At 42.3% G+C, this 24,318-nt stretch overlaps 1 protein-coding gene across 2 annotated transcripts in view; it reads right to left on the reverse strand.

Moving 5' to 3' along the window:
- Nucleotides 1-24,318, reverse strand: part of LOC134028049 (nuclear receptor ROR-alpha A-like) — a 105,953-nt gene that overhangs the window by 30,502 nt on the left and 51,133 nt on the right. The window contains exon 3 of one of the 2 annotated variants that reach the window (XM_062471365.1): nucleotides 17,395-17,424. In XM_062471365.1, coding sequence (XP_062327349.1) covers nucleotides 17,395-17,424 — 30 coding nt within the window. Of the gene's footprint in view, nucleotides 1-3,016; nucleotides 3,173-17,394; nucleotides 17,425-24,318 lie in introns of those variants that run through there. The other variant, XM_062471367.1, reaches the window with a different exon arrangement.

Consider the following 24,318-nt stretch of genomic DNA (forward strand, 5'->3'; position numbering starts at 1 on the left):
TACTTTAAAGATGTAATGGCAGCAACCACTATACCAAATCTCAACTGTACTGCAGGGCACAGTTGATTTCAGCTACTGCCTGGTTACTAGAGTTTTATCATAACTACTTCAAAACAGCTAGAGAGAGAGAGAGAGAGAGAGAGAGAGAGAGAGGTAGAGAGAGAGAGAGAGAGAGAGAGAGAGAGAGAGAGATTATTTATTTATACCGATTATTTGGCAACATTAATAATATACCAACTTGAATAATAATAACATGGATACAAGTTGTACACCTGTGTGGTGTAGATACACTGTATATGTTAAACTGCCGTGTGTGTCTCTGTATGTGAGTGTGTGAAATATAAGTATATATAAGGCAATGATTTACATTGATTAATATTTCTGTAATTCTACCGTTGCTTTGGCAATATGAACAATTGTTGTTTTCATGCCAATAAAGCCCTTTGAACTGAACTGAAACTGAGAGAGAGAGAGAGAGAGAGAGTAACTGTCAAAGAACACAGACACCTTCCTCTGCAGTCCTCTTTCTAAACGGTTAGAGTTAGACAAAATACTAGCTTTTTTTTCTTCCTTTTCCCCCTCACACTCCTTCATTTTGCTTTTGATGTATTTTCAAAAGGCCAACTGAGAATTCTCCAGGGGGCTTTGAAAAAGAGGAATATTACAAAACATTTCACTGGATGAAGGTTCATGGAGAAAACTGTCTTTTCTGTAAATAGGTCCTTCTGCTTCTCTATTTCACATCATTATAAAGGGAACCATTATATTCTATGTATAACGAAAACCCTGCTTTGCTAATTGCAATAAAAGCACATAACACAAGCCATAATCAATAAAAATAACCAACAAATAAACAGGAAAAATAAATAATATAATATTGTATACTAGGGCTAGGGATCGTCTAGCCAATTCAAATGACTTGGCATTTTTTGGGGCATATTGCTTTGCATTTCATCATAGAGTAATGAAAGATAATGATGCAGCCGGGCCCCCCTGCCCCTCCTCCTCAAAGCTTCTGTGGAAAAAGAGTCTGGTACAAGCAAGGTGCCTGGAGGTGTTAATAGAATTGAGCTAAATCCAGTTAACCTCTACTGTCATGTGACTACTGTCAAGGGAGAAAAAAACACAACAAGGAAGCTGCACTGCAGACATGATCTAAAAGTAGTTTTGTTTGTTTGTTTGCAAGCACATCCTTCTGCTTGTGACGAGCTAATCTCTGGCAAACTCTAATCGCTGTGTCAGACAGTGTGGTTTTTAAGGATAAATTATATTTGATATCCATGGCAATCTCCAGTAGATACTGTTTCAATATATTTGAATACAAATCTGTATAATGATTGGTTTGTTATCTGCCAGTTGGTTTGGTATTAAAGCAATGGTGTCTCGCAACCTCTACATACATCTACTCTCATTTCATACTATCAGAAAATAAGTATTCAACCACATTACCACCACACGCAAACAAGCCTAGAAATCAATTTATGGGATTTTTCTGCTCCCTTACAGTTCATTAACTTAACCCCCCATTAAGTACATCCTGGTTTCTGATTAGTTTTGTGATTTGACTATGCAATGGGGGCGCTAGCAGAAGCTAGTGCAGAGCTGCCTTCCATTCCCGCCACATCCCGGTTAATAGATAATGACAGCTGCCAGCATTACTCTGCGGGAGTGGGAGGGAGAGGAGAGTGGGGTGGGGGTGGGGGGATGAACAAGGACCAGAAAGAGAGAGGGAGGGAGAGATAGATAAAGAGGAGAGAGATAGAAAGAGGGAGATGGTTGGGATGAGATGGGAGAAGGTTAGAGAGATGAATAGATGAAGAGGTAGAGAGAAACAGGTGGATAAAAGATCGAGATAGTGATGGGCAGAGAGAAGTGGGGAAAGACAGAGAGAAGTGGGCAGACTGCAGGACTTCCATGTATGCCAGAGAACGGTGGGGGCTGGGGGTGATTAAAGCTGATGTTGAAGGCATTGTAGAGGGAGCGCGTGGAGAATGATTCTGGAAGAGATGAGGGAGCAGAATGAAGGATGGGGGAATGTGGATAGAGGAGAGTAGAACAAGAAAGAGGGGGGGGGGGGGGGTAAGCATGCTACATCTGTATCTTTGGGACGGCACTCAAACAACCTTCGTCTTCCCCACGCTGGCTCCATCTATGTTCGAGTACCAACCGACCCAACCCCCCCGCCTCCTCCCAGAAAAACTCAAATATAGGTCAGTGGACCACTAACATCCAAATATCATTCACCACCAAAATATGAACTATGGCAGGCAGCCCCACTGACTGTCACTGGCAACCCAGACTCCCTATCGGCCTCTCTCCTTGGACAGAAAACATGCAAAGTCTCTCCGCTCATCTCCTTTCATAACAGACAAGCACTCTGGAGTGGAACAACAGGATTAGAGTGGCGGAGGAAAGAGAGAGAGGGAGAGAGGGGGGCCAGAGAGAAAACAAGAGAAAGAGGGAGAGGATGAGAGAGACTGAAAGACAGTATTCTGTGTGCACAACCCCCTCAACCCACTCCTCACTCTATCCTATTTGTTTTAGCACATCAATACCAGTACTTGACAGTTACTCCTGTTTAAGTGTTTAAGACACAAATATACGTGGTATAAAATGTCAAACACAACATGCTTGGATGTCAAGCAGAACCCAACTGAAGCAAATGTGTACATCTTTGTAATTCTGCTAAAATCTCACACATTTATAATTAAGTATTGAAATGTGGAATTGTATTTCATGTTCAGAATGACCATTAGTTACCATCTAAAATAATCCAACAATGTACACAAAACTTTATAGAAGATTTCACCTTCTTTCTTCCTCTCAGATAAGCCACCTCAAATCAGCCAGACCAAATGACATGCCTTAAAGACACACGTCCCCCACCACACCTGCAGTCAAAACCACTTGTTACCATATTAAACCATTCTCTCTTTACACACACACACACACACACACAGACACACACACACACAAACACACCATGCAAATGCCACAAACAAATACCCCAGCTTACCTTTCATGGCTGAAATCACAAAATACATCATTAAAGTCCAAGTCCATAAAGAGCCCACACATGCAGCGCCAGCCAACGTTCTCTCTCTCTCTTCCTGTCTCTCTTTTACTCTTTCAGTCTCTCCCCTCTCTCTTGCTGTCTCAGCGGCAGCTGGCCAGCCCAGATCTGTCTCTGCCTGCTCGCAAGCACCGCCACATGAGAATCCATGTGACTATGACATCAGCCCAGAGCCCGCCCCTCCGGTCACTCCCCTTCTGCTCTGAGTGGCAGAGCAGCCGGCTAATGAGAGAATAGGGGGGTGATGTGGTGTGTGGGGGGGTGGGGGGGGTCTGTATCGCTCTGTCTGTGGTGTGGAAGAATAGTGTTGGGGGGAGGAGATGACAGCATTGTCACATGCATTCTGTAATATTTCAGAGTTTGCATAGAACGTCTCATGTTTGTAATACTTAAAGTGACACGTCTTATCAAATCAAAATCAAATCAAATCAAATTTATTTGTATAGCCCTTTTTACACGCAAGCATGTCACAGAGGGCTTCACATAGGCCCATAGAACTGCCCCTCAACCAACCTAAACCCTCAAGGAAGACAAGGAAAAACTCCCAAAAAACTCAACAGGAGAAAAAAATGGAAGAAACCTTGGGAGGAGCAATTCAGAGAGGGATCCCCTCCTCCAGAGACGGTTGGTGGGAGAGAGGAGCAGAACACAGGCTAAACATAGTCATACAGTGTCGATGGGTTTTTAAAACACCAAAATCCATTATTCAACTCTTATGTCTTATGTCAATACTTTAAGATACAACAATAGTGGTGTAGCAATATTAGATAGAGAGGGTGAGTATAAGATAAAGGAACAGGAAGCAGCCGGTGTGAGAGCAGACTGTACTGTTTCAGTGCTTAGAACACATACAGCTGTTTGGTCTGTTCAGATGAACAGGATTCCTGGGTAGGAACAATACTTGCCAACACAAAAACACACACATTCAAGGATCTACTTGACTATCTGTTTCCACAACAGTAAAGTCTGAGCCCTATCCTTCCAGGAAGAGAGTCTGCTGTTTAGCTAAATGTATGTAGATATTGCACAATCTGTCTGCTTGTTTATTTCTAGCCGTCAAAACAAGGAAGGTCATTACCCTGAAGTACATGTACCCCATATCTTGATGGAATTCAAATAAAGATCTCAGTATAAACATGTTTTTAATACAAATACTACTGTATATATGCCATGTAAATTAGAAAGAGGATGTTTTTTTGGAGAAAAATAGAAAATAAACTAAATGATTAATAAAGTTAAAGTGTATTGAACATGTACACTTCAAATCAAATCAAATCAAATGTATTTGTATAGCCCTTTTTACACGCAAGCATGTCACAGAGGGCTTCACATATGCCCATAGAACTGCCCCTCAACCAACCTAAACCCTCAAGGAAGACAAGGAAAAACTCCCAAAAAACTCTCAACAGGAGAAAAAAAAATGGAAGAAACCTTGGGAGGAGCAATTCAGAGAGGGATCCCCTCCTCCAGAGACGGTTGGTGGGAGAGAGGAGCAGAACACAGGCTAAACATAGTCATACAGTGTCGATGGGTTTTTAAAACACCAAAATCCATTATTCAACTTTATAGATGTAGGACAGGACCGGGAGACTCGCGACCAGGTCCAGCGTTGGCTGACCGACGACCAGGCAGGTGCTGACAACTCAAACCCCCCACACCACAAGGGATGTGTGTGGGGGGGGACAGAGAGAGGAGAGCAGGGATTAGAGAATGCCAGGAGCAGCTAACAGTTACAGTCATAATAGAATGAGATCCCCACCGGTCAAGTGTGGACTGGTGCAGCAATTTAACAGAGCAAAAAAGGGGAATTTGATGCAACCCCACACACCAAGACAGCGACAGCCCCCCTCATTTGGAACATGAAATCTGTTCCAGGGGAAGAGAACTCTAAAATAAGTTATACTTAAAGAATAAGGATGGAAACAACCCGTCCCCCGTTGCCTCCAACTAGTAACATACTTACCTTTAACAGTCGTAGAATTGACTAAACAATAACGTTTTTAACCTAATTTTAAACGTTGAAACAGTATCAGACTCCCTAATTGAGACGGGTAGTTTATTCCAGAGAAGAGGCGCTCTATATGAGAACGCCCTACCTCCAGCTGTTTTTTTCTTAATTTTGGGAACCACCAGATAGCCGGCATCTTGAGATCTAAGTGTCCTTGCGGGGCAATAGGGTGCAAGGAGACCGGAGAGGTACAGTGGTGCCAATCCATGCAGAGATTTGTAGGTTAGTAGTAGAACTTTGAAGTCAGCTCTGGCTTGGATAGGGAGCCAGTGTAGAGAGACAAGAGTAGATGTTATGTGATCAAACTTTCTTGTTCTGGTCAATAGTCTAGCAGCAGCATTTTGCACCCGCTGTAAATTTTTTAGGTGGGTAATTGGGAGGCCAGAGAACAACACATTGCAATAGTCCAATCGGGACGTAATAAATGCATGTATTAGTTTTTCGGCATCATCCTTTGAGAGAAATTTTCGTATTTTGGCAATATTACGTAGATGGAAAAATGCAGTTCTAGTAATTTGCTTAATATGGTACTCAAACGAAAGGTCTGGGTCCATTGTGACTCCTAAATTTTTTACTAGCTGGCTTTGAGAGACTTTGACGCCGTCTAGGTCTAAGGTCAGATTGGAAAATTATTTCTATATTTTTTAGGACCGAAAATTTGAACCTCGGTTTTATCCGAATTTAGAAGAAGGAAATTTGCAGTCATCCAAGCTCTCAACCTAGAAACACATTTTTCCATAGCATGTGGAAATTCTCCAGACTTTATAGACATATATAGCTGAGTATCATCTGCATAACAGTGAACATTTACCCCAGAGCTTCTAATTTGGTTTCCTAAAGGCAGCATATAGAGAGAAAATAACAGAGGAGTGGTGTGGTAAAGACGAGAGGGAGGAGTGGAGAGGACACTGTAATTTTTTAGGTGGGTAATTGGGAGGCCAGAGAACAACACATTGCAATAGTCCAATCGGGACGTAACAAATGCATGTATTCGTTTTTACACTTCAACTGTAAGCATGCAATAGGGAACCAAAATGCTTAAAAGTTTATCGGATGTCCAGGAAAATAACTGATAAACCAAGTTCACTGATAGTTGTGTCTCTGTCCACAAACTTACGTCAGTCAATATCTCCTCTCCACTCCTCCCTCTCGTCTTTACCACACCACACCTCTCATCTCATCTCGACTCCTCTCCTTCTCTCCTATCCCCTCCCCTCCATTCCTCTCCTCTAATTTCCTCCTGTCCTCTCTCCAGTCACAGATTAATCCCTCAGGATGTTATTACCATAGAAGAGGAAATCTACCTCCATAGTCATTATTCACATTCTGATTGATGCCTCTCTTAATTCTGTCTCCCTCTTTCCTCTCACAACACCAGATAAATACAACCAGAACTAAAATATGAAAAGGCCTGAAAAGTATTCATCATATAGACAGAACGCAGGCAGGTAATAGTCCATGGCGAGAATTGTGAGCCCTGCGGCCTCATGGCCGAAATTAACTGGGCCCTGGCAAAATACACGACGGAAACAAAACGGATCAATTTATATTCTAAGTGCCGGAGAGGAGAAGCCAGGGTGGAATGTGAGGTCCTGCTAGCCCCCAACGAAACAAGCCAATCATAAACCAATTTGGAGTCATTTGGATCCATTTCCTTGGGCCCTCTGTTCACATAAGACTTCAATAAATCACGCAGCTCTCAAACATCTTGCAGAATAGAAAGAGGGAAAATTCAGCCTCTGTTTTTGTAGAGTCAACGAGTAAGGCGTCTGTCTAATCCCGTCATGTCAACTACTGACCAGCAATTTATGGTTGTATTCAATTCTTCCTGTTTCCTAAGAACTAATAAGAAGTATGATACATTTCACCTATCCCTGCTTTATCTACTATTATTTATACTGTATGTGATACCTTGTGAAACAGAACTGGGATAAATTCACTGTAATATTAGCCAAGGGCCAAGTTTGTTTAACAAAAAAACAGGGCTGTTAAGTAGAATTCACTTAATGAATGTAAAAAGATTCATAAGATCTACCTCTCCATGTAAGCTGTCATCCATAAGTTTGTTTTTTCATATGGTTGGGTTGGCGCAGTGGGCATGCCCAGTCACAGATGACCTTTTCCCATGTCTCTGTGCCACGCCTGTGCCTGCCGTTATGACAAGCCCCCCTCAGAGATCACAGTGGGCAACACACAGAGCTATTTATACACACACCTAAGCAAGGTGGGAGCTACCAACTTGATTTTTGATATTTTGATAATGGGTAATGGGGATACTTTTTTTTTACAAATGAACAGTAGCTGACAGTGTACATTGAAAAGTACAGGGAGGGAACAGTATTCATTCACATATTAAGGCTTTGCATATTCAGTACATACAATAAAATAATTACCATATGGGCTTTAGGGTTAGGGACTTGCATGGGACAGACTCCTGTTTTAATTTGACTATAGAACATTCACCACAACAACAACCACAACAACGGTATTTAGCAGAAATTTGTCATGACATGCCCCTGGCATCCATAGCAAGCTGTTCCCTTATATGAAGAGCCAGAGCTGAGGGAGTGCGGGGCTGGGTGTGTGAGGATAGCATCTGCCTGCGCAGGCCTGCTCACAGGCTGTGCGCAGGGGCTTAGGCAGCCTCTGCGGGGGGATGCTACTGTGAACTCGAGCCATCTGAATCCTAATTAACTGGCAACCCGCCCGTCTCGGTCCCATTATCTGGCAACCCGTATCCCTCACCGCAAACCGGGTGATTAAGAGGGGGGCCTAACAGGGCCAACCCAAATAGGGCAGGTCACTCCGGGTGTAATAAGTGCAGTAATAACCAGGTATGAAGAATCGGTAATGCTGTTTGCTTATTCCTCACATAGCCAGCCTGCGCGGCACGCTAAGGATTGTCTCAGGGTGAGAAAGATGACGGCGCGGGGGGTTGGTTTGTGTTTGGCGCTGCCACTTCAAGAAGCGTTGCGTCCGCTTGCTTGAAAAGGGCAGCGGGGGTACGTGGCCTTTCGCAGGATGTTAACAAATGGACTTCATTATGGAGATGGCGCACTAGGTAGACCCCCTATGGCGTGTGATGTATAGCCCAGCATGGAAGTCACAACATGCACTACACTGCACTGCTCCAACTTTGCCAACTGGACTGAGTTACTGTGTGTGGTGAGGCACAACACAGGTTGCTGCACTCAAGCACTTCTGAAAGCAGAAGTGTACACAACACATGTTCTGTCACACACAGGTTCAGTTTGGCATCACAAAGTTTCAGGGCAATGAAAGGCAAATAAACTCAGATAGGTTTGAGACTGAGAGGTACTAACTAAATACATGATGGTGACCTTTGATGTAAGCTAGCTTCAAGCACAGTCTCCCATTTAATTTAATTACAGAGCTACAAAAATTACACATTTCATTTATGACTACCCATCCCCCCCCTTAATCTCTGTTTTTGAGCAATTTTCTTTAACATCATTCAATTAAGAGTAACTATCCTGAGGTGACCATACTCAAAAAAAAATGTTTAAAATGCATTCCTGTGGATGGGTTTACATACATTAGAATAATAAATAATATATGAAAGCTGTTTTCTGGCTACTTTATGTACATTTTACATCAATATATATATATACCTTAAAATTAGGCACTTGAACTTGGACCCTGATGCTGATCCAAATGCTGCATCATCCCTCAGAATAGCAGGGTCATTCGTAACCATAAGGGTCTTTCACTTCAATACATATTTCATTGTGGCTTCTCATTGTAGCGCCATTAAAAAAACAACAAGCAATCTGACCACCACCAGGAACACCTTCTGTGCAAGATTGAGGGGCAACTCCAGGCTATTCCAACACATGGCTACTGCCCCCTAAACACACACACATACACACGCTCACACACACCCTCACACATGCACGCTCCCTCACACACGCACACACACGCCTCACCATAGTTGCCACATTTCCCAAAAAGACTGCCAGACGGCGAAGTGTTTTTAGCCCCAGTCTCTTCTTCCCCCTGACTTATGAGGATGCCATGGCCATGGAGCTGTGATTCATCGCCGTGGCTGTTCGACCAGCACCGGCCCACATTTGTTAACGTAGTCCGCTGAGGAGGAGACGTGTCAGAACTTTTGTTCTGAACAAGGTAGTTAGGTCACCGGGATGTGCGTGTGTGTGTTGGTGTGTGTGTGTGCACAAGTGTGTGAAACTGAGTGCATGTGTATCAGAGTGTGAGTGTGTGTGTGTGTGTGCGTGTGTGTGTGTATGAGAGGGTCAAGCCATGGCCCACTTTAAGTCCTTCATGGGACCTCTCAATTTGCCCTGGCTCAAGGAGAACAGGATGTAGGCTAGCCTGCCCAATTTGTGAGCATCACGCTGTGAAGTTCAGGGCTTCTAGCAGGAGGCAAAACACTGTGCTTTGAAACATAGGGGAAGCTTTTATGCTACTGTGTAAGGCTTATGGAGAACAGTTATGGTACCAAGTACACCTCACGGAAACATACATAAGACCGCAAAATACAGCTCAATAATATATTCATAATTCATAATATTTGGTCAAATTTGTGCTAACAAGTCTACACACTTATGCTGGGTTGTCAATGTCCTAAAGGGGAGGAAACAGAAATATACAATTTACTGAACTATTTTAAGTAACATCTCAATGAATTACTGTTTAGCTTGGTGGAATAGATCTTTCTCTAACCGGGTCTAACACAGATAGTACATGAGGGAAACTGGTCATTTAGCATTCTGCGTTTCTTGCGAATTGTGACGTGAGATCGGAGAAACTGTATTTTGAGCAGGACCCTGGTAACCCAAGATCAATTAGCAAAACAACCTCCACATTCAGATTCATTTACTTTATCACACTGATTTATTTTAATAGAACTAATCATTGAATCTAGTTTGTTATCAAGTTACTTTGTCCTAATCGTTAAGGGAATGTGATTCAATCAACAAAAGCTTACAAATATTATACCTGTAATACCATATACATATTAACACAATATTATTTATATTGTGAAGTATCATCCACGTTAAAACTAGAAAACAATTTTCTGAATTTAAGACAGACATCAAGACAGACAGATGATCAATTAGTTCAGGTCACCTTCTGAAATAACATCTGTTTCCTTGCCCTCATCAGACACAAATGAAGATTAGTCTAGAACAAAGAAGCGGAGCGGAGAATCCCAGTTGACAGGTTTCTGAGTCAAAGTCTTAAAGGAAATCTATGAACCTGGGAGATTATTAGCATCTCTCCCCACTCAGCACAAGAATCCTCTAACTTGGCTGGATGCACGACCATGTGGTGGAGCCAGGCTGGGTAGGGGGGCTTAGAACTGCACAGAGGGGGCCTGCGGCTTACTACCCCTTACTACCCCCCCACCCCATGTCTGACAGATCCTCAGAGGAGACCCCCGCTCTTCCCCTGGGGCTCTACAGTCTGTGTTACACACACACACATACACATACACATACACACACACTGTACACACACACATATGCAGTACAAACACATACATGTACTGTATATATTCACATAAACACACACACACACGCACGCACAGACACACAGGTTTTAGAACATCCCCATCGACTGTAGTTCTCGTCCATCCCCCACACACTGGAGGGATATTCAACATGGCAGTTCCCTTGAAGCAAAAGAGTCATACCAGAGCATCATGTAAATTTTTAGAGCAAGGTCTCTGTGGAATGTAAAATTCTAAATTGTAATGTGACATTTAATATGCAGCATGTATAATTTTGAATGTACAATGCTGAATACATAATGAACAGCGTACTCTAATAAAAACCTATTATGTGGCAAATACAATCTCAAAGTAAATCTCAAAACAATAATGGATTGGAAGATCAAAACTGTGAGTCTCGCATTTGTTCCTAAAGTATGTTACTAAAGTATGATCCTTTCATACTTATGATACTAATAATTCCTAGTAATAATACATGTATTTTTGTAATAAACCAGCAATAGCAAAACTCCATACCTTGGTGCCAACAATGTTTTATTATTCTCGACAAAACTTTGCAAACACAAACACCTTGACTCCTTTATTGGCCTCCTTCTGTTAGACATCAGGTGAGAAATGAGCATGATCTTTCCGAGTGAGTTCTCTCTGGCACACACATTCACACACACACAAAGCTCTCCACATCATTACACTTCCCCCTACTTAATCACTCAGGACCCCCGATTTAGGCCTGGTTCTTAATGATGCTCAAGGAGCCTTCAATAGGGAGAAGAGAGGTTGCAGAAGACAGAAGTCTCCCTCCCTCTATCCCCTCCATCCCCCTTCTCTCCCCTTCATCTGACTCTCCTTTCCGTCTCTCTCTGTCTTTCTCTCTCCAGCCCTCCATCCCCTGGCTACCGTTTCCTCTCCTTCCCTTCTTTTCATCTGTCTAACTTCAAGTCTCTTCCTTCTCTTCCTCTCCTCCCACTTCTACTCCCGCCCCTGCTTATCATCCCAGCACTTCCATGTTTCCTGCTGCTGTACTGCTGAGGCATGTAAAGATACCAGCCCCATTGTCTACTTATTGTCAATACAGGGGTTTTCTGAACAGGTTAGCATTTCCACTAACTGCATCCTCTTCTGAGGATCCTCTAAGTTGGGATGTTTATGATTTTACCTTTCATTAAAATGGTATTAATTTCCTGCTAATTCTTTTCATCCACAGCCTCATACAAATACTGAAAATAAAAAGAAAATCAAGGGCCAGAAGTGCTCAGTTGCAGTAGAAGAGCTGGACACCCCTTCCCAGAACAAAGCACTTATTGTGGTGTAAACTCAAAACCCATGTACTGAAAACAACATCCAAAGATGTCTGGTAGCACTCACAAACTTTTAGTAAAAGAACAGAGACATGGCTTCAGTTTCACCAATTTATTTTCGGCCACCAACCAAAGCATGCTAACCTCCTGGGCCGGTCGGCCATCATCAGAGCCTAGTTTTAGAGGCCTGGGCTGAGTTTCCCGATAACGATGGATCGTAGCAACGATCGAGCAAAAAACGAAACCATCGATATTTCTTACGTGCGTTTCCCAAACATGCTCATAAGGAGTAGGCTAATCTATGCACTTTCAAGAGTTACGAATTTTCAAGAGACACTTTAGCTACGATGTCTTTAGGAACGGCCCGTAAAACTAAGATTCGTCCTACGATGGATTCTACGATCAACTTAGGCTTACGACGCTTTCGGGAAACGCACCCCTGGTCTAGAAGTGCATAGTAGAGTATAGGACCAATCTGTATGTTACCAGGCACAGTGCAATACTATCAAACAGAAAGTATTGAATTGATTGTAGGCTGTGCATAGTTGTTACTCTGTAATAATAAGTCTGTATAATTACTAAGTAAGCACTTTGTGATGTTAACATGGAGGAACATCTCATTATTATGTCATTACATTGTGGAACAGTCTATAGGTACACACATGTACTAACAAGTATTCACATTTTAAATTAAATTAAGTCTGCCAATATACACATTAAATTAAGCAGCCTCGTTGTCTTTGGTGATATCTTCAAACACCCTCTCAGCATATTTTCCTGTCTTCATTCAAGAGAGTCTTAGAGTCTGTGAGTGTATGTGTGTGCATACTGTATGTGTGTGTGTGTGTGTGTAACGGTCTGATTAATTGATTTATGGACAGGGCCATTCAGTGTGGTGGCACCACACACACGCGGGTGTCAGCCGGGTTAACAAAGCACACCATCCATCTCATGCGCTCTCCCCGCTCCCCGCTGAACAGCTGGGTGTCACCAGGTCATTTGTCTTGGGCACTTTTCAAGTGTCGCCTTTAATCGGGTCTTACCCAAGTCGCCTGTCATGACATGGCACATTTTGTTTTTCACAGAAGAATGTGAATGGGTTTAGACAAGCAATGTAGAAATCCCAGTGCCTACATGTGATTATATGGATATAATATCAATACTATGAGGAACCTGTCTTTAGCTTTGCCTGCTTGTGGCTTGCATGTGTGCCTTGTATTATAGACATGTTTGAGGTGCATGGAAGAGTTCCCTGTGATCTCTGTTGACATGTTTGTAGATGTGTGTGTAATCTATAGGTCAATATTTCAACTGCACAAGAGTTTACAAACATTCAGTCAGCCTTCGTAAACAACATCAAACGGATCTCTTTAAGTAAATGTTTAAGTAAAAGAGCATGGGCAGGGTATAAGTATTGTTATTCACAGTACAGAAGAGCTTGCACCTGTTTATTATAGAAATAAGTGATAAATCATGAATATTCAATGAGGGATACCGTGGTGCACCGGGTAAGCCCACGCCACACATCACACTGCAAGTTAACCACGGCACAAGGTCAATTCATTACGACGTCCATCGTAAAACACCTCTCAGTCAAACTCATTCAAAGCGCATATCTGGAAGTGGACAATGACCTCCATTTCTGTCTGGCTAGATGAATGAAGCATGTCATTGCCAGATGACATCAATATATTGTAAAAGGGGGTGGGGGGGGTGGGGGGGTTGTCAGAGATGGATGGTTGTCCAGGCGGAGGAAATGGGAGTCGTGAAAGCCTAACAGAACAAGCAAGACCAACCCGGAACGTTCCATTAGCCAGGGGCTTCCACTTTTATGAGATTCGGGTTGACGTTTGTTCAGATGAGTCCTTCCTGATCAACGGACCAGCCCAACACCCATTTCATTATGATACAGCTCTGAATCCAGCTAGGTGATTAACATGGACCCCAATGAACTGGGGGTGGACAAAAGAATACTGACAAGACATTTACTGTAGGTAACGCCCCCAAACAAATCATGGGCAGTCTACAGGTCTGAGCAAATGGGTTTTCTGGAATGTTTCGACAAACCTTGATAAACCACGATTCAGAGCTTGGCTTGGCTTTTTTAAAACATGTTAACATCTGAAGTCACAAGGCTTTCAAAATGTGACCAAAAACCAACAGAACAAGACCTATAATTGCATAAAAACATCTTTGTTTGCTACCTGACACACCATGAGGAGACCACTTAACATTTTTCAACATCAGCATATCACTGCCCATATACCACATGTCTCTTAGCATTAGTCCTTAGCATGATGGCCCTTCACAACAAAGACATCTCACTACTAGTGGGAGCCAAAGGGACAAGCCGGGGGCAGAGAATTGAGCTGACTCTGCCCCCATGTCAGTCCAACATTGTGCGCACCAAGCAGTTGTCTTAAAGGCTGAGCCAAGCTAAGACACTTGCACACCACCCCAATGAGAACCATACTGTACTCAAAACCTCAAACACTGCTCAATGTAATCAATCAGCGCCTACTGCAACTACAATAAGAAATATGTGGCCGTGTGGAAGAGAGACACATACAGTAACAGGTCTGACAGTGATGTCAGTACTCGTAGAATTAATGTTCATTTTAGCTTGAGCTAACAAGGTACTTATTGAACATCCCACTTGACTTCAACAAACAACTCCCCACTGCATTGGACTGAGGCAACAACACGATTAAGTACCTTCAAACAAATGTTGAGCAAATAACTATGCACAGAAGATGTTAGTGCCCCAGGCTATTTTGCTGGAGTGTGCATGCTGCCAAGTCAAATTAAACAGCAACAGGGACATATTCTTCTTCCAAATTGGCAGTGTAGGGAAATGATTCATATGTGTACAATCCTCGTAGGCTTTGAGGCTAAGTTATCCCGTCCTAATCTCACTAAGTCGATAGATTTGGAGGAGTTATTAAATATTTCGAAATGCTTCTGAGATGCTTGAACTTCGCTGGAGGCTTTGTAATTCAACTCCATGCATGATTCCCACGCAAACAAACATGCATTTAACAAACATCTTTGAGAAGTGTATACTAAGACTGACTTTCAAACCAGTAAAAGTAATCAATGTCAATTGGTTTGGACACCTGTGTCTGAAATAGTTTGGGTTAACCAGAAGGAGAAGAAAACTAGGCATGTCAAGCAACAATGCAGTCTGACCACAAATAACTTAAATATGTGGACATGCAGGACTCTTAATACAATTCCTGCATTCAAATGACTGTGAATTGCTTGGTAAATGAATGTAACAGATCTTTAATCATCTTCAGTATTTAGGAATCTCTCTTTCTCTCCTTCTGTCTTCCCCTAGTCTGCCCTCTCTCTTTCTCTCCTCCTATGTCTTCCCCTAGTCTGCTCTCTCTCTTTCTCTCCTCCTATGTTTTCCCCTAGTCTGCCCTCTCTCTTTCTCTCCCGGTGAAGAAAGCTAGCCGTTAGCAAGCCTCGACAGCATGCTCACAAATGCTAACAGCTGCCACTTATTTTCAGAAAGGGTCTCCAAAACAAACAACGAGACAAACACACACACATTGCCACCAGCTGCCGGGAGCGTGTCAAAGTTTGTGTCATCTCTTCAGCCCCAGTCCTGACTGCTTGTGTAAGAGTACAGCATGTGTGATTTAAATGAGGGGATCTTGTGGGTGTTTTAGTGAGTGACACATACATGTACTAATCAGCATTCAGTGGATGATGAATTTTGGGACTAAAACCTGTGGTTATGTCATGTAAATGTGACATGATGTAGGGTGAGTAATACAATTGCACAACCTCTCTCTCACTCTGTCTGATAAAACATTGCTTATCTTTCGTCTCAAGAGGGTTTTCACCAAACATCTATCCTCCCCAAGAGACAGCACAAAACATGTTCTTGAAGGGCTGTCCATCTCACTTTCCAAGACAGGGCTCTTCTCCTCAACTATCCAAAGGCAGATGTGCCATCGCAGACAGAAGGGTCACCATGTCATTGAACACAATGCTGCTCAACTGCTCACACCCATCCTTAACACACTTCAATACCAATCAATAGAGACCCAGGGATGATGACATGCTACTGTATAGCACAATGGTCACCTTTCTGTGAACAAAGAGGATTGAAAGGGATAAGAAAGAAAGGTCCAGAAATCCTTAAAAGAGATTATGAATTTGCAAAGAAACTATGTAACATTCACTGGAAACCATGAGAATATTCTCATGAGATTATAACTGCTGTGATACTTCAAGAAAGGTATTGTTCAACAAACTATAAACCCTTTTCTTGATACTAATGCCTTTATTTTTTCATGTTTCAGATAATCAGCCCTTTTGGAAGTTGAGCTGAAATGAAATTAATTTGTAACCTATTCAGATCACATCCATGGTCATAAGGCACACCTATTTAACAATATGCCATAATGTTGTAATAAATAACAAATATTATTCTTTTTATTCTATTTAAAAATATTTGTTTTCTTCCAGTAAAACAAAATATCACAGATGTTTACGTATGCACACGTACTGTTAGTGTGTACAAACCAATTTCAACCAATATTATCATGACTTCCACCTATCAATCAGTCTACTTTTAGCGGGCACGGAGCTAAGATTATGTAGTTAGCTAGCTAGCAACAGTATGATACAACGGTACATTGGTGTTTGCAAAAATCGCATGAAATTCCTACAAACTTTATGTCCCAACTATCCTTTACACTCGGAAGTACATCACCATATGGAAGTTAAATGTTCCTAAATGATGTTTCAGTTCAACCTTAAAGTAGACTCTGCTTGTTCAGTTCACAACAGCACTTTACTGTACCAGTAATGCCTATGGACTATAACCAAGTGTACAGTATATCTGACCCGGAAAACAAGCTTCACACACAAACAAATCTCTTACTAACTTACAAACCCTTCCTCTAACCCAGACAATCCCTCTTTCATCTTCCCTCCACTTTCCTCATTCCCACTTCCTTTAGACCATCAAGGATGACTGATTCAGCCTCAGGGGGCATCTGGGCCCGCCCGCCTCATCGGTATGTGGGGTGTCTGAATCAGACAGGGCAGGTATTTCCTCTGCCTGGGCTTTGAACCCACACACTCCTGGGTGAGCTGCTTTGATATTCCATTCTTTATCTAAAGTAAGAGGTGTCCGTGAGGCTAATTAGTGTGGGGTAATAGCACTCAAACACACACAAGTTCAGGGTATTGACGTGAATAATGACTTTCCCCCATCATTATAATTTGACATCCTTAATATGTCAGTTGTAAGAGTGCCACAGTGTGTGGCAGGTTGTTACCATGTTTTTTAAGTACTCTGTCTTACTCTCAGACTACACAATAGGTGTAGTACAGATGTAAATGAACAAAACTACATTAGCTACCACACATTACATACAATTAGGTTTCTTCTTTGATCAAACATGCTTTACAGTCTAGCACACACAGATATGACCAATAGGAACACAGTACTTGAACACTCAATAGCTTTGCTATAAATACATAATAATCCAAAACTTACATGTATGTGTCTTCTTTGCTGATGAGACACCTATGAGGAGACAGAAACAGACAATCCGTTAATGTGACATTCAGCTCATGATCTGCATGTACACAGTGAGGAAGACTACAGTGAGAGTATGTTTTGCAGCAGGTGCTTCAAGCCGCGGTCACTGTAATCTTGCATTGATACATGTTCCTATGGTATCTGCACCTGCAAGTGGCTATTTTAAGTACACACACAACACATCGAATAATTTCTCAATTAGTCCTAAGTTCTAATGGTCCGTCTATTGAAATCTAGATCACAGTAATAGAGAGAGAAAGTAGAATGGATAAGTAAGGCGGGGACGTTTGTCAGACTTCCAAACAGCCTCCAGACTCCATCAGGTCCTGAGGCATAAATCTGGTGGGCCGCAATGACATGCTCCACTAGTGCCTTTCTCATAGTCTCTGAGCCTGTCCAAGGTCATGGTGCATGGTGGGGGTTTAGAGAGAGAAAGGGAGCGTGTGTGTGTACTGTATAAGTGTGTGTGTGTGCGTATGCACGTGTGTTAGGACCCATCTGTGGCTCTCTGTGGACCATTGCTGACAGCAGGGCTAGGGCAGAGGCTCTTACCTAGGCGAACAGGGCTCACCTTAGGATACTTCCAGGGTAATCATGCAAGCTTGCATTGCAAATGAGTATGTGTAAGCGTTGACTCTGGGCCAGCCTGTCTCTAGCTGGTCTATCTAAACTACTCCTGCGGGTAGGCCTTTAATAAACCCTTGACCTCAGCTGACTACATAGATACAAACATCATTTCAGTGTAGCTTGCTTTGCTATTGAATGATTTGAACAAATCAATGGGTATACATTGGATGTAACAAAAATATCATACTTGACTTCAATAGACTCAAGTCTGTACTGACAGTGTGAAACTAAATGGCTGTCAAAGCAGTACAAATGGCATATTTACATTTTTACAGTGTCACTCTTCATTGAGCAGTTCTTCCCTTTTCAAAAACCCCAAACCCCCACACACACCCCCTTCACCACTATGCAGCTCACCTCTCATGTAGAGTCAACCCCATCAACCATCTGGCACTCTGCTACACACACACACACACACACACACGCATACACACAGCAGAACCACCATTCTGTCAATGTCACACCAAGATTATAGTATCTGATTCTTATCAAAATACATACTTGTTGGGAAATCCAGCCTGTCAACTGTAATATAGTCTTCACCACACACACAAACACACACACACAGAGCCTGTTCCTAAGCTTGAGAGGAAAAACAGAGGGATGAAAAAGACTGACGAAGCGGTGAAAGGACTCACTTCCTCCTCTAGATGTCTTTCAGAATGTCCAAATTGGATGAACTGGAGTCTGGAGACCGGTTTGAAGGTTGTGGGTGAAAGGCAGGGGGGCGAGAGTGGACTGCCTTGTCGAGGCCCCTAACCCCTAAAAACAGCCTGCCAAGTTCTGTCTCCATCGCCATCCAACCTCTGAGTCAGACAGGGGCCAGAGACCAGCCTGGAGGTGAGTCTATCCTTGGGAGACTGAGGAGCCGGCAGGTGTCTGGTCACGGACAGGGCAAGGTTGTGGCACGCTGTACTGGTGAGCAATGGTTTGATCCCATTAAAGTGGGTTGGGATTTTGTTTTGCCAACAGACGTGAATATCTGTTCAGGTGTGTGGACTAAATTGATTGACTCCTATAGGAGTACTGATGGCAAAAATGGGCTACATTGAATTTCAAGTTCAGACCCAGGGAGAGTGTACAAGTAGACATGTTGACGACTGAGGACAAGAAGAGGTGATTATTTGCGGTGGTTGTGTCTTTCATGATAGCCTGTTTTGAAGGATGTCTGATCAGTGCAGAAAGAGAGATGGGGGGAAATTGAAAGAGAAGGGGGCGGGGGGGGGTCTCTTTTAAACTGACAGAACAGAAGCCGTTTGGGCCAACACTGTGACTGGGCCTGTAAGTGATCATTTCAGCCTCCTTTACCCTGACAGTGTATGATTATCATAAATGGCACTGTCATCTCTGTCAAGACCATGTCACGGGCTGCGAGCATGCGTGTGTGTGAGTGTTCTTCAGCAACACTCAAAGTTAAAGTCTCCTTTTCATAATGGAGCTGTCCCTTCAGAAATGCTACCATGGGTGGACTCAACCAAGATGACTTCCTAATGGAAGGCAATTCCTTAGGGGGTATCAATTCTGCCACAGCTCCTCTCAGTAAGCCAAGGTGCTCTCTTGTTCACAGACTGCTGCAACTTATCCTCATTCACTGTTTATTCTGGCGTGACAGAAAAGAGAGCGTTACAGAGAGAATGGGGGGGAAGACAGAGAGTGAGAGAGATGGAAAATAGGAAGAGGTAAAAAGATGGAAAGAGGGAGAGTGATCCAGTAAAGAGGCAAAGAGAGAGGCCCAGGCAGGTTGTTCTCTGGACTCGATGACAGGGTCTATTGTAGGTTGAGCTCAGGTGGTTGGAGTCTCAGACAGACTCAGATGGTTTACCGGTGGAATGGAGGGGTTTTAAAAGGTACATGTAGGCCTGCTGCAAACCAAATGGTGCCTCTCTGGGGTTGACCTTGACTAGGTACAGTATAACACTCCAATGTAGCACAGTTAGTGTTACAGGGTTGGAGGAAGTTATGGAACAAAGCTGAATCCAACAGGAACAGTAGAAAAGTACTGAGAGTTACATTCTGTGTGTTTACTGTTGATTTATTTATACTATTGATAAACACCACAACAGCATGTGTATAAGTCACCAAGACACAGGCCAACATGAACGAATATAACATTACAACAATCCCATTATGTTTTCTGTCTCCTATCCAACAGCAACTTTTTTGTTTTCTCATATTTATGCAGCAACATGTTTAATTAACTTATCAAAGTAATCATCTCTATAATTATCAGTCCATGTGAGCCATTTAGGATCTTGTTGCTCTCAATTAGGTGGCAAATTGGCTGCGATTCATCTTTAAGCATCTGGGTCCATCAAGGCAGCGGAGCTCATCGCTTCTTCTCTAATCAGAAAGATGTGTGTATGTGTGCGTGTGTTATAACTTTACAGTACAAAGGGATTCATCTTATGGGCTAGAGCCACTCCCTCAGAGTACTAGTATTTCACATAGCATGGGAGTCATCTTCAAATTATATATATATTTTTTTTAAATATTAGTGTGTATTGATCATAGATTTCTCAATGGAAAGGTAAAAGGTTTCATTGCAAGACATGAATCCAGCCCTAACATCCTTCTATAGTGTCCAACCCAAGTTAAGACAAAATGATTGACAAAGTCATCCAACAAAGTTGCTCCATGCTGACACAGATAGCTCAATATCGTAATTCCACATAGTGGAATATAATGATAAAAAATAATCATTCTAATTTTTGGAACACTTAAGTACTCCATGGAGAGCCTAACTCTCCCGGGGTTCTTTAAGAGCAAAATGACTTGTGAATCCCAGGTTGATGTTATTTCTGGTCGTTTTTTAATTGGTTTCCATGTGCATCTACCATTAAGAGAGCTCTACAGGTTGCTTGTAGAGTGGTTTCTTCGCAATGGAATTAGGTATAAATTGACAATTCACCTCAAATTTAGCTTTAAAGGGCAAATGTTTGAAAATATCGCAAACTTACCATAGTTCAATGTCTAACATCCCATGAAGCCTTCATTCTATCAGATTTCAGTGTGGTTCTTTAATGGTTTGAGGAGTGATTTTTCTAGTAACTTTTTTCTCTGCTTCACTCTTTGGTTTTGGTCTGACTTTGCCCCAAGTGAGTGTTTGGCCTTGTTTGCTTGCTATTGCAGGTTATGTGTTGAATGAAATACTGGAGCAGAGCCACATGCAGGCAGGCAGGAGCCCGGGAGCAGCACAGAGGCAGCACACACAGAGACAGGTGTGGCTCTGTGTGTGTTTTTGAAGATACTGGAAATGCCCATGGTAAAGTATGAGCTTGCTTTGTTGCAGTAATATTTCAATGGAAATCTTCCATTCGAGTTGTCTCTTTTAGATACAACTACATTTGTATGTACGGTATCAAGAGCTTGTTAGCATATAATTAGGCATGGTAAGTATACAAATATTAACAATTAACACAATATAATATACATCATTGCATGTATACAAAAATATAACATAAACAATAGTAATGTTTATGATTTTTTTGTGTGATTCAAAAACTAACACTACATATTTCGCCTTTAGAGGTAAACAGCAGCACACAAGACACACCATCACCCTGGCCTCTACATAAACTAAATCCCTCCCTCTGCTATGGTCTATTAAGGCCCAGACATGGAGAAGGAAATTGAAGCTTAGTCCAAGGAGTTCTTAGACAAGGGGTTGTGGCCTGTGGTTTGACACCAGAATTTCATATCCATGGCTCTCCTAGAGAAGCCATTTCAGCATCACTCGCCTAAAAGAAGGATACTCTCTCACTCTCTATCTCTCTCCCTCACACACACACGCGCACCTCCAGGGTACATTCGCCAGGCCTTGGCTTGTTTCCAGGATAGTGGGGAGCAGAGAGCCCTTACTCAGGGTAGTGGTGGCAGTTTGTGTGCGTGTGTGCCTATAGTGTGTGTGTGTTTGTGTGCCTATAGTGTGTGTGTTTGTGTGTGCCCATGTATCTGTCAAAAAGTGTGTGTGTGAGGAAAGTAGACTAAAGAGGGCTGGTAGGTTGCCTCGTGAGAAAAGGACCCCCTCCCTCAGTGATGTGGAGATGTTGGCCTCTCCTGAGAAGTCCCCACACAGACAGCAGTCAGCACACACAGGTGTTCCCCTAAGATAAGAGACTACCTCCACTTCAACATTCACACAAGGTTGAGAAAATGTCAGAATAACATGACAGTTGATCAAGCGCTTGACACTGTAGTGAAGTCATGTGTCACTGTTAGGTTCACAGTATGTGTGTGTGTGTTTTATTAAATGAACCTCACCATGAGACCTTATCATCAGCATTATATTCCATCTGATAGCACAGGAAGGTTTTAACATCCGGTCTAAAAACAATGTTGAAAAACATTGTTTCATCTTTTGGATTAAATCTGTCTTCCTGTTCAAAACCCATGTGGGTTTGTGATCCGTGATTGTATTCACGTAGACCTATGCATCTTATCTATGTATCTATTCTTATGCACAGAAAATTGTTTACAGAGAAGATTTTAGTCTTCTCTGTAAAGTTGATCATTTGAGTGCATCTGTACCAATGCCGCCCAAATAAATGATCCTTTTGATGGACCTACCCGTTCATTATATTTAAATGGGTTGATAGGTGCAGTGGTTCTACTACTTTCGTTTTACACACCTACACGACAGAATGCTTTCTCTGAATCTAGGCCAGATTAGAATATTCATTAGTCCTGCCCTTTTCAACTCTCGGTTGAAAGAATAAAAAAGTGTTGCTAGTGAAGCTTTACGATTCAGGATAGATAACAGTTGTCAGAAGGCCTGTGTGAAAGGGAGGTTGTGGTGACAAAATACCAACAGAAAACGATGTTGACTTTACAGAAACATGTTGCAACCATAAATAAATGTTAATTTTCCCTGCAATTCGGGATTCTGTTCTGTGTAAAGATAAGTAGACTTGATATTTAGACTTGCTGTACCACACTCCATGTGTTCTTTGACTGTACTATAACCTCTTACTAGTACAACTCATTTCAGGTAAAAACATACAAAAAATGTTAGACAACAAAAAGCTCTTTGCAGTCTAACAACATTGCAATTCGCTTATTCACCAATTAATGGTCATTCATTTAAATGGCCACTGAACAGAAAGTAGCAAATGGTTGAGTCGTAGAGCAATTACATAGCACATAACAAAAGCTCACTCAATCCAAGCCAATGAAAGGCCGTTATCTACCAAAGTAAAGTAATCTGATACACAATTTAAGGGTGCCTCATGGTAGCAAAATCCAAACCACTTCCAAGACTGGTAAAGACCTGGCCGTGCTGAGCTCACAGACAGGAAGAAGGAGATAGACCTTTCCTTTGATGCCAAGATTAATGAAATGGACAGTGCTTACTTATTTAGCTGTTCTATTGATGCCTGAGAAATGCAACCCTGTGCGGCTTTGCATGTGAATAGGTCGCATCAGAACTTGTTTCCATCAATTAAAGGTGGTTGACGAGTGGAAGAATTCAATATCCTCTTCTCTCTTAAGTGCTAAATTCAATACCCTCACACTAAATGTCAGTTTCCCTTTAAAGACGTTTGCCTATAGTGGCAAACTAAGGCTAATAAAACTGCATTTGTTTAACTATCAGTATGGCTGTCAACGTGATTGTTTTGAGTGTGTGCGCCTGTTCAAGACAGAATATGTGGCAATACATGTGTAGTAAAAACACTTGAAATGTCCCAAGCAGAAAATGGGAATGGGAGTTCTTGCATGCTTCATGTCAAGGCTAGGACATGTCTAGGTCAGCGCTGGGTGGCTGACACAAGTCGGCGCTAGTTTGGACCCGGACGTTAATAGCTCTTTCATGTCCCCTGCTGTGCGAATGAGACAAGGGCCAAATGACACAATTCAATTAACATGTGTAATGGAGGACAACACCAAAGGCTAATAGTATGAACATGAAAACGCTCTGGTAATGTCTTCAGAGTGGTCGGAGGTCGAAGTAAAACATTAATATCTAGGCTATGCTACGCTAATTGGGTGATGCTTTGGGTGATGCTAGCGAGAGGACTCTGACTTACAAGAGCCTTTTAATGGTGTGAATAATTGTGCAGCACTGTATATCGAAGGTTAGACATAGGACAAAACTTCAATTTTCCATAAACTTTTGATGAGCATGCCTATACATGAGCATGGTAGTTTGTTACTAGATCTTTGGGTTATGGATACCGTGATTCCTTCAATGGACCTGAGGTATTGTAATGATTAAGGTGCACCTCATCTTGTCTTTGAGTTAGTGGGTTCAGTGAA

Source organism: Osmerus eperlanus, chromosome 10 (genome assembly GCF_963692335.1).
Source record: "Osmerus eperlanus chromosome 10, fOsmEpe2.1, whole genome shotgun sequence".
Classification (NCBI taxonomy): Eukaryota; Metazoa; Chordata; class Actinopteri; order Osmeriformes; family Osmeridae; genus Osmerus; species Osmerus eperlanus.